At 36.6% G+C, this 11,095-nt stretch overlaps 1 protein-coding gene across 1 annotated transcript in view; it reads right to left on the bottom strand.

Moving 5' to 3' along the window:
* Positions 1-11,095, bottom strand: part of PRPF4B (pre-mRNA processing factor 4B) — a 20,995-nt gene that overhangs the window by 4,426 nt on the left and 5,474 nt on the right. The window contains exons 3-10 of the mRNA XM_009070788.1: positions 9,443-9,616; positions 9,018-9,173; positions 8,192-8,273; positions 6,473-6,683; positions 4,058-4,131; positions 2,556-2,646; positions 1,896-2,043; positions 535-672 (exon numbers count right to left, since the gene is read on the bottom strand). Of these exons, the coding sequence (XP_009069036.1) occupies positions 535-672; positions 1,896-2,043; positions 2,556-2,646; positions 4,058-4,131; positions 6,473-6,683; positions 8,192-8,273; positions 9,018-9,173; positions 9,443-9,616 (1,074 nt within the window). The remainder of the gene's footprint in view (positions 1-534; positions 673-1,895; positions 2,044-2,555; positions 2,647-4,057; positions 4,132-6,472; positions 6,684-8,191; positions 8,274-9,017; positions 9,174-9,442; positions 9,617-11,095) is intronic.

The following is an 11,095-nucleotide window of genomic DNA, read 5'->3' as shown; positions in this document are numbered from 1 at the left end:
AAGGCAAATCATATATCCAGATCTATCATAAAACAATGCCTACAATTAACCTCTCAAAAGAGCTTAATTATTTAAGCAGAAGGCGAGCATGCAAAGAACCCACTGTAACAATTTTCTTCCTTATTATATATGTACTCTTCACAGAATATACAGCATTTGCTGAACCTCTCTGGCAATGCATTCTTAATGCAAACCCCCGAAACAAAGAACTATGAAAACTAACAAAAATACTAACACACAAACACACAAAACAATCAAGAGCAGCACTGGTGACATGACCCATCTTTGATAATACATTATCTTGTTTCAAATATTTTCCAGGCAAGAAGTTTAAAGCAATGCTTAAAGCAAATAAAAAATCGCTCAGTAATCTGTGGATTTGTGCCTCCAGATACTTCTCTTTTCCAAGTTCCTTGCATTCTTGAATCTTGGCAATAAAACAAGGTACCAGAATAACAGGCAAAACCAGAAAGGTAAAGATCACTCAATAGTACTTTACCTTTTACAAAGAACCCCAAACATTTGTCATCTTACCTGAGTGGCTCAAATACCAGACAGAGATGTTGTTTGTGGTAGAAATGCCTGAACAACCGTAGACAATGAAACTTGTCATCAGGATCAGCATCATTGAGCTTCTTCAAAAATTCCAGTTCTTTTAGGCCAGTTTTTTGCCTGAAAACGAACAAATATTATTATAAAACAAAATCAGTGAAATGCTAATTTTTTTTTAAATCTAAACATTCACTTGTGTGGTTATAATTATCTAGTAATGAGAAGTGTCTTATCATTACTTAATGTACCACAGCTTAAAAAACCCAAAATCACAACAGTGGGTTTCTGTCAGTGTCTACACACTAAGTTTATTTAATTCTTTGATCTTCACTGTGCCTTTGTGACCTACTTATCCTTTCCTCCTCCCTCTCAGTTGCATGTAAAGCTAGAACTGGGTTTCCTCCTGTAATATGATGCTTACATTTCAGACAGCACTCACTTGAGAAGTTTACTTTTTTTAGAAGACATACAACATTATTAAAAGAAGATTTAAGCTGAACTGACTATAGATTCAACTACACCTCCAAAGTTATTATCTATATAACACTCCAAACATCTTATCACCTCCCCTTTTGTTTTAAAACCTCTTCTAGATACTTATTCACATAACCAAAACTAATCCAGTTATACACCCAGTAAGACAACTTTTAAGACTTCCATGTCAAATGCATGGAAAAGATTTTTATTTCAGCTGTCTTTAACAGAACAGGACATAATAAGTGACTGTAGAAATACTGCAGAAAATACTGCAAACGAATATTGCAGACAAGTCCTCACATAAGATAGTTTAATAGATCATATTTGTTAAGGTTTGGTCGTTTTGAAAGACCTCATTTTTTATTTCGACAGGGAGAATTCCATCCCTTTTTATGTACCTTGTATGTATGCAAACATGTAGAGAATATACAAAAATAATTAATTTACAGAGGAATTTTTTTAGGTTGCAGATGACTGATTAAGATCCAACCATAGCCTGCCAAATGAATTTAGTCCATCAACAGAGAAGTTTAACAGTCTATGACTCCCATCTCAGAAAATGAGGCCTGAGCAGGCCTCATGATTAATTATAACCTTGTTTCTTGCTATCACTGTTCCCTGCAGTTTTGCAAATGAGAAAGTGCCTGATGAAAATGCAAGTACCCTTCTTCCTGTGATAGCTGTAAAGAAGTGTGGATACAAAGTCCTCAAGCGCTTCCCATTATCTGGCGCATATTAGCAGAAAAGGCAGGAATCACAGCTGTAATCTGCTACTTCACTTGAAACAAAGGGAGATTCAAATCGCATCAGAAAAACTTCCAACTGTTACACATGCTTTGTCACTACCAAACAAAAGCGTTACTTACATAAGTTCATTGTTCCTGATGATTTTAACCGCTACTTCCTGGTTGGCTCTTGCCATGTCCCTGGCTCGCACTACGTTACTGAAGACTCCCTGACCCGTGTAACCATAGACATTGTAACGTTTATCTAGAACTTCACCTATATTAACACCTGAAGGATAAAATCAAGCAGTTCAAAGTTATGAGTGACACAGGCAATGTAACTTGGCATGAAAAACAAACCATTCTCTAACATAAAAAAAGAGGATAAATGGTAAAATCCTTTAATTTCATGATGTACAGAATCACAGAATGAGTCGGAAGGGACGGGACCACGGTGGGTCATCTGGCCCAACCTCCCTGCTTAAGCAGGGTCAGCCTAGAGCACATGGCACAAGGTTGTGTCCAGATGGTTCTTGAATATCTCCAGTGAGGGAGAAAGCACGAGCTCACAATGCTTTGTATCACCAAGTTTTGTGGAAATTAAGGGAACAGACAGCAATTCTGTAAGTGTGGAGCCCTTTCATGCCTGAGATTAAAACCTGCATGCTCATTTCATCCACTCCATTACACACTTGGAGAGACTCTGTCATACATCCACGTTACAATAACGTTTCAGTACTTTTACATGAGGATCTTCTCCCTCATTCTATCTGTCCTAGCCAATCAACAAATACAACTTACGGTAATAGCCTTCTGCATCGGTCCAGTTATCCCTGAGATTGGGGTTTTCTTTGAAGTCTTTTCCAAACCCAGCAGCCCTTAGACGAGCACTCTGAAATAAAAAACAAAAGTAACAGCTTTGCTTGGGTGCTCTGTATTTTTCCTTGATGCTTACTTACCAAACCCCTTTTTCCCTACTGTTCTCATCACAGTACAAACACACTTATCTTGTAGGAGAGAGAAACTACTGAACACAAGAAACTGTTTACATACCAATATCTAAAGACTGAGGCAAGGAAAAAGGATGAGATTGACCAACAGAACTATTATTAGACATAAACTGGCAAAGTTTCAATTAATACCCACAAGGAATTTATACAAGTCACATTAGAATGAACATTTTGGACCATCCAAATAAGACTTTTTGTCTACAGTATGTTTATAGTAAACAAGTTTATCAATTTGTGAGGAAAACATAACTGTTTAAACCTTAAATTTCTGCTCATTCAATGCCACTTCATAGGTTTCACACTATTATACATACAACCATAAAATTACTACAATTGCTGTTGACATCTCTCAACAGATTTGGCAATATTTTATCACAAAATTAAACCTATGAGTAGCAAAGAATATCTTCAGTTGAACAAGTTTCTGGAAGGGGATACTGCTCACTTACAAGCCACATAAATTCTCACTTTTAACCTCTGAATTTTTAAAAATGCATCCTCACTCACACACACATACACACAACCTTCAGATATTTGATCTTCTTCCAGGCCAAAGTGATTTAAAAAAGAATTTATTATCATTACCAGTGTTATTAAAGCAACTCTATGGCAGCTTTTTGTCACCAGTATATCCATCATAATAGATTATACATGCCATAAACCAAAATTAACTGGAGAATTTCAAAGTTAATGTAGAGGATTTATAAAGAAAGGCAAGTAAAGCCTCAAAATTAGTCACTGGACTGCCAATATTTGCAGGTCACTTCAACACATTTAGAGGAAAGCTGCTGGAATAGTGAAAAAGTAAATGTATCTCTTCATCCAAAAAAAACCCACCAAACAAACCACCAGATTACTCCAACACTGCATCATTAGCCAATTAAAACATCTTACACATTTTTTAATTGACCATGTATGAACCTCTGAAAAAAAGCTCATATTTAGAACAGTGCAACATGGTAACATTAGCATAATGCTTAACTGATAAATAGGTTCATGATTTTACCACGTGCCATTACAGGTCCTGTCCAAATAGCAGGTGAATTCCCCAGTTTCTTACTTTGGTAAAACTCCCACTAATTTCAGCAAATTTTCTTTCACTGAATTACTAATTAAGAACCACTTTGGCTGTCTTGGCTGATCAAAAGGCACAGAACATACAATCCACTCAGTTACACATGCTTTTATAAATGAAAGCTCTCAACAACCCTCAAGTGACAGTGACTCTCTAACAAATATATACAACAATATAAAGAAAAAAAAGCATACATTTCATCTCCAAGGATTACCTACATCAAAGTATGCAGCAAACATATCATCTGATTCTGTGAACATATCAGGAGCGAGCAGTTTCTTCTGAGATGAACCTTAAAATGAAATTTAAATTACTCAAGATGAAAAAGATGACAAACTGTAACTGTTACCAGTATAATCTGGCACTTGCTGTCGTTACAATATAATCTAAGATCAGTATGCTGGAAAACAGGTAGCTCTACTAATGTTTCTAGCAAATACCATTTCAGATATTTCACATACTAGACTATAAAGCTCAGACTAGTTAACTTGTTTGAAGCACTCAATTTATACCTCCTTGAAAAACTACTTATAATAGCTTTCAAGCAATTCAGACAACAGAAAGAAGAAACTACGTACATACATGATCCCTACAAATAATGACTATATATATGTATAAAAAGAAATACAAAATAACTGTATATATATATAAAAAAATACAGTAATGTTTTCAATATATAAGTTTGGGCTTTTCTGCTAATCACAAGGTATTTTACTAAAAACCAAGGTTCTAAAGCCCAGAAGTCGTTTCTTTGGAAAAATATTTTCTCCAACCCTGCCAAAACAGGTTATACAATGTTAATTATTGTGGTAAAGGGAAACATTTGTAATGCAGGCAAGAACTTATCCCTTTCTCACCTTTTAATCATCTTTAAATCCCAAAGACATTTTACTTGGTTGATAAGATAAAAGCAAAGAAATATAAATGAAGTACACGTTAGGAAAAGCAAACAGACTTCAAACTCTTTGGTAACACACATTAGGGCAGCATCCCCTCTGACCATGGTAAATCACAATGCAATGGAGAAAAATAAACAGTTAAACCCGGAGGCTTCAGGTCTTGTGTGCACAGACCAACACTTTCATACAAAATAACTAGGTTGAAATCTTCTGACAGCATCAAAAACTCTCCTCCATCATGCTGATACTGACCTTATAGGGAGACAGGGCACACCACTGCTTCAAGATACAGACCCTCCCAGAAACTCCCTCAAAGTTTCTTTTTAGTTCAGTTAACTTACACTCGCACTGGGCTACAATGAGCAGCTTCTTAACATCTTACTACTCTGGCCCTATATGAGGTCAGGATAGAAACAAAACATGGCTCTTGCAAAGAAAGATAATCCACTGCTCTCATTTGTTGTTATAACCACCTCCAACCCAGGATCCTACCAATATATGCAAAATTCCCAGGTTTGAGTGTAAATGATCTGATTGTAAAAACCTTTTCACACGTCTATGTGAAAAATGCCTATGTAGTTGAGTTGGACTTGCACACGTTTTAGCAGACAAGATTAGAAAGCAGCACATGCTTTGACAAAAGAGGAAAAATACATTATGTGTTACAGATAACAAGACTAAGTCTGAACTAGTGGTATGCAAATAAAGCACGTAAGACACTTCCTTTCATCGACCTCACAGAGGAGCAATCTGAAAACATACTGCTCAAGGGAGCACCAGGACAAACTCCAGAGCAGTACACCAGTCCCAAAGAGATGCAGCTTGATTACTTCGAGGAGAAGCACCCGCTAGAAGACAACGTATTTAGTCCCCAAGGGTATGTGTGGGGCATGACACGACATACAAGCTAATTGTCCAACTGTTTCCTGAGAGGCTGGGCAGGTTCCACAGCCCAATGTGCTACTCCAATTAAACTGTGAAGAGAAACTGAGGGAGTTTAAACTATCTCAAGTACTACCACACTGCAACTAGACACACCTTTGGCTACTTGGAAGATGTACAGGAATCCAATTTCAAAAGACAAAGCAGCAGATTTTCAAATGGCACAGGCTGTACTGGGAGATGCTCTGTGTTCATATTGCTGCAGCTGGCACAGGCTGGGTTTACACCAAGATTTATTTCATATCAATATTGCTGTACAATAGATATGTGCCAGCAGGAAGAGAAGGAAATATCCATTTCAGCAAGAACTCATGCTGCTAAAATAGACTTACAAGCAATGACCCTCAAAAGCCTTAATCATTCTAAATGACTACAGACCCACCCATATTCTTCTGACACAGTGGTTTTGACCAAAAAAAAGGGAGAAAAGAAGCAAAATAAAGACTGAGGCTTCTAAGAAAACATCATGCATAAGTGAAAATTTGGAAGGATCATTTGTAACTGTACAGACAGACATTGTTATTTGCTCTTCCAAATGTAAGGCACAAATTATGTTAAGGGTTATTAGAAACAGAGAGAACATGTTCCATTCGTATTATCCTTCCTAACGGGGAAGCTTTATTTTGATGTTTAAGTAAATAAGTTTTTATTTAAGTACCATAACATTTGTGAAAACATCTGCAAATTTCATCCAAAAAAGTCAATCTACTTCCAAGTCTGGAAGTATACAAGGAAACTAAGCAAAATGTCTGAGCTTTCATAAATTGCATTGAACAGATTTCGGATTCTTACCGTTGTTCTGTTCAACTGTCATGAGGTTGTGCTTGGCTTTTACTGATGCCTCAAATGTGTCCACGTTTTCCCGTTCATACTCCTTAACATCAGCAGCTACTCTCTCTAGGATGTCGTCCGGCGAATTTGAGCGACTGCGCGTACTGCTTTGAGGACTGCTTGGTTCAGATGGCACAGATATATTGCTGTCTTCTGTCTGGCCTTTGTATTTCTAAAGGGAAATTTAATTTTTAATCTCACCATCACAGTTTAAACGTTTTCATACACATCCTTTCAATGGTTTGTGCTAAACCTTAACCTCAGCTTTCATAATCACCTACATCTCTAAAGTCAACAGATTATTTGCATGACGGGATACAACTTCTGAAAACTCATTTTGCCACAATGCACCACAGCCCAGAGCGTAAGACTGAAAAATTCACGTGTCCTTAGGTCTTTACATTTCTGTAAAAAAAGCAATGATTACTGAAGATCAATTATTTGGTTATGTGCAGCAAAATGTCAGTAGCAACAGATTTATTACTAAGCCACTCTAGCACATATGTGCTGAAATACAGTCTTTAAGGAAAAACTAATTATTTTATATCTTCCATTCTAGAACATTTTCCATTTTTATAAGTGTTATGGTAAAGAAAAGTAGGTTTTAGATTCAGGTTTCTTATTTGAACTGAAAATCATATTTATTCATTCATTCATGTTGAAAAATTTCAGATGGATTAAAAAAGCTCAAACAACACCTTTACAATTTTTTTTAAGTACATGATACAAATGACACAAATCTCACTTCCTATTCCAAAAGTTAGACTTCAAGATGAATAAGTGTTTATAACGCTCAGTTATCGAAGTCGAACTATTCAATAATACAAGTGGAGGTTTTCCATTTATGGAACGAAGCTCTGGAATTTGCCTCCTGCATGCACCAACACCAGGCACAGCCAGCCTTTAAAAAGAATTTTTATGGTTTGGCTTGGTCATAGTTCTGAAGGATTTTACTATGGGCTTTGCATAAAAGTCAAATGATGAATGCCACTCAAATAAGCAGCACGTTAAAACTGGGGGTTTGTAACTAATTATTAAATAAACATGCCACAGCCTTTTGCTTGCTATGTTCTAACTGTGTGCCAAACCCTACCTTTGAGAAGAGATCCCTGACTTGTGCTGTACAATTACACCCCCTTGGGCCACAGCTCCCTCTCAGGGGTCTCAATCACACATTGCCTCTGATTGCTGTTACCTTCTTACCCAGAGTAAGAAGTTCGTGGGAACTCACAAGTGCAACTGAAGACATTATCCACGTTAAGGGATATCCACATCTTTCTGGGTGGATTTATGAAATTTTGGAAATGGACAATTTCTACTTAAAATACACTGACCAGTTAGGTTAATTGATATATAACTTAATGCTATATTTGCACTACTACATCAATGATATAGTTGCGAAGAAAAACCACACTGAAGAACATTTTTAACATGTCATAAAACTGCCAGAGAATATTTAACTGTGGCAAAAAATGACTCACGGAAGAGTTAACTTCAGTCTTAAAAGCAATGTTGTTGCAATAGAAGTGTAACATTCAACAGAGAGTAACATTTACAATGAATTAACGGGAAAAATATAGCAATTGCAATTACTCTCGCAGTGCAGTAATAGGCTAAGAGCCTTCCTTAACCCCAACATTTTACACTAAAAACCTAAAATAATTTCCTACAACCACATACCTGAACAATTGCTTGTCGCTGTAACCTCCTTTGTCTTATCTCTGCTTCTTCATCCTCTTCCTCCAAGTCAAAGTCTTCAAGACTATAAAAACATGATTATTTTTGATATAACATCATAAACATAAGATTATCTACTGAATTTTACCAACCACAGTTCTTTGGAGTAGACAGTACAAAATATATTAAACAATAGCTGTTCAATTGACTCAGAAAGTAAAGGTGTATTAAATCCCAGTGTGTATATTTACATTTCCTTACAGAGAAAATTTATCTCTTGGTATCTCACTGGGACTTTCTGTATTTCATTTTTAATTGCACACAATTAACAGTAACCTTTGAAAGGAAAACAAATAAAAAAGTCTTGCTCATCTTCACTGCAGCATCATTCTTCCTTAATATTTGATTAAGAATGCACATCTTGTGCAATTGAGTAAGTAGATATTTAGCAAATATAAACACAATTTGCAGACAGCAATTAATCCTTTCAGCTGTTAGTTTTTCCTCAGGCAGTAAGCTTTAGCAATCACACCAAAAGTTTTCACAAGATTCTGATAAAGCTGAATTTAAAAACTTAACAATACATCATCCCCTCAGGTCTGCCCACTAGCCAACAGGCCCTGATATTTCTTGCATATTCCTAAGTTTTTCAGAATCATCCCAACAGTAATTCCCCCCAGAAAAGACAAGGTCACAAGTAATAAAACATGATTAAAAGTTTTGGGTGACAACTCAAAAACTACACCATGAAGATAAATGTCACTTCATTGTCAGTATCAGTGGAACTGTAGTTTTAAATAATCAGTGCAAGTTAGAAATGAATTCTTACTTTTCATCTGATGAAGACTCCTGTTCAGCTTTCATACCCTCAGAAAGACTGCCTTTAAATTTGTCTTCTTTAACTTTGCTTCTGCTCCTACGTCTGTGGCCACCACGTGACCTGGACCTCCTTCGAAGGCGAGATCTACTTCTTCGGCCTCGATCCCTGGTGATAATAAGAGGGATTTGGGTTTTGAGGTTTTTGGTTTGGTTTTTAGAAGAAAAGAAGGGAAATCTATACATAAAACATACAGATACATAATGACTCCAAGTAATAAACCAATTTAATTCATGGAGAACAAAATGAACTCAACTATGCTAGCACATATCAACACGGACAAAAAGAAAGCATAGACTTTTTGCACATCAGATAGCAATCTTCATTCTTCTAGTAATATTTTACAAAATATAGGTAAAACCAGAGCATATCTTTACCTCCTCCGAGGAGATCTACTCCTCCTTCTCGGAGATCGGCTACGACGAAGGGGTGTGCGAGATCTCCTCCTGATGGGGGACCGAGACCTCCTTCTGGATGGGGACCATCTACTGGGGGGGCTAATATCTTTGGATCTTTCACGTCTCGACAAAATATCATCTCTGGTCCGTGTTCTTAAAACAGAGGAAAAGAATGGTAGTAAAATCAGGAGCAAGCTGAAGAAAAAAAAATAAATCACAGTTCCCCCTAAAAACTCACTTGAAGCATGTTACTGCAGCTGAGGGAACACCAGATGGGCTTCTGAGGGATAAGCATGCTGCAGAGCTGGCTGCCCTTCCCGTGTGTTTCTGCCCACCCTGGGAAGTATGTGCCCATACACAGCTCTAGTTCAGGACAAGTCTGGAAACAGCTTGTTAATCACTACCACAGAGTTAAAAGAGGTTTTAAAACAAATCTTGTGTTTGGGCCTTACATAAATAGTAGTCTGTTGTCATGCTTATCAGAAACAGTATTTAAACAATAAATAAAACTCAAATCCTTACTCTTGAGAGTTTTTTTAGCAACACTACAACACGGTATTGAAACTCAGGCCCATGCTGCTTCCCAGCAATGACACTGTCGGTTTCAGTTTGGGTACTAGAACTGCACAGCTTCAACATTTCACAAATACTAATACAGCAGATGAAAACTAGAACTCTTAATTAACACGCAAACTAACTCTTCTCAAATTAAAAAATAATTCAAGCTTGACACTATATACTATTCAAAATCGGTTCTTTCTTACAGTTACTCAAGGGAAAAATTCCTTGACGGGACAACTACATCCAAAAGCTTAACTGCCTGATGGGAAGATTTCAATCAAAAACTGGAAAAGATATAAGCTAAAAATATTTAACAACTATTCTAACGAGGCGGCATCAGAAATTCTTGGGAAACAGTTCCACACCATTGTTCAAAGAAAATGTTGCTAGTCTATTTTTTTCCTGCTCCTTATTTTTACTTTTTTTCTTAAATAAAATTGGATGTGTAATACCTCATCAATGAACAAAATATCTTGGACCTGAAAGATTAATTACAACCTTTTTGCCTTTTTGTTTGTTTTGAGACTGCTATATCAGCCTCATCTACCTTAGGTACGTACAACGATCAGGCATGCAGAACTGACACAAAATAGTAAACAGTGGGACAGAAGGAAACTTATACACATGCAGAGTACTGGCAGTTTCTACAAACCATTACTGTACTCAAATGCTGGAGTGGGCTGGTACCTTTGGCCCAGTTAGTTTACATTATGTTCTTGTGAACAATATTACCAAAAAAAAGTCACAGGATGAACCGATAGTTCCAGGCTTACTGGATAACGCAGTGGTTGTACTGCCAAAACCCAATCAAACTATCTGTTAGAAAAAATAAATCAGTTCAGGGATCACAGGCATGAGATAAAAAGTAGAAGCTGATTAAGAATTCATAGTAACATCACATAATGAGTAACTTCAAAGACCTAAGAAGTGTCTTACATGATTAGAACACTGGAAACAAACTTGAAAAATTACATCACTGGGATTTTTTTGTTAAAACTGTTCATTAAAGCTCCTGAAATACTCTGGTAGTTTGAGTAATTACAGGTAGTTAAAACTTGAACACAGTTGGAG

This window comes from Acanthisitta chloris, unplaced genomic scaffold (assembly GCF_000695815.1).
Source record: "Acanthisitta chloris isolate BGI_N310 unplaced genomic scaffold, ASM69581v1 scaffold44002, whole genome shotgun sequence".
NCBI classification, from domain to species: Eukaryota; Metazoa; Chordata; class Aves; order Passeriformes; family Acanthisittidae; genus Acanthisitta; species Acanthisitta chloris.
This window is presented reverse-complemented; position numbering and strand designations above follow the sequence as displayed.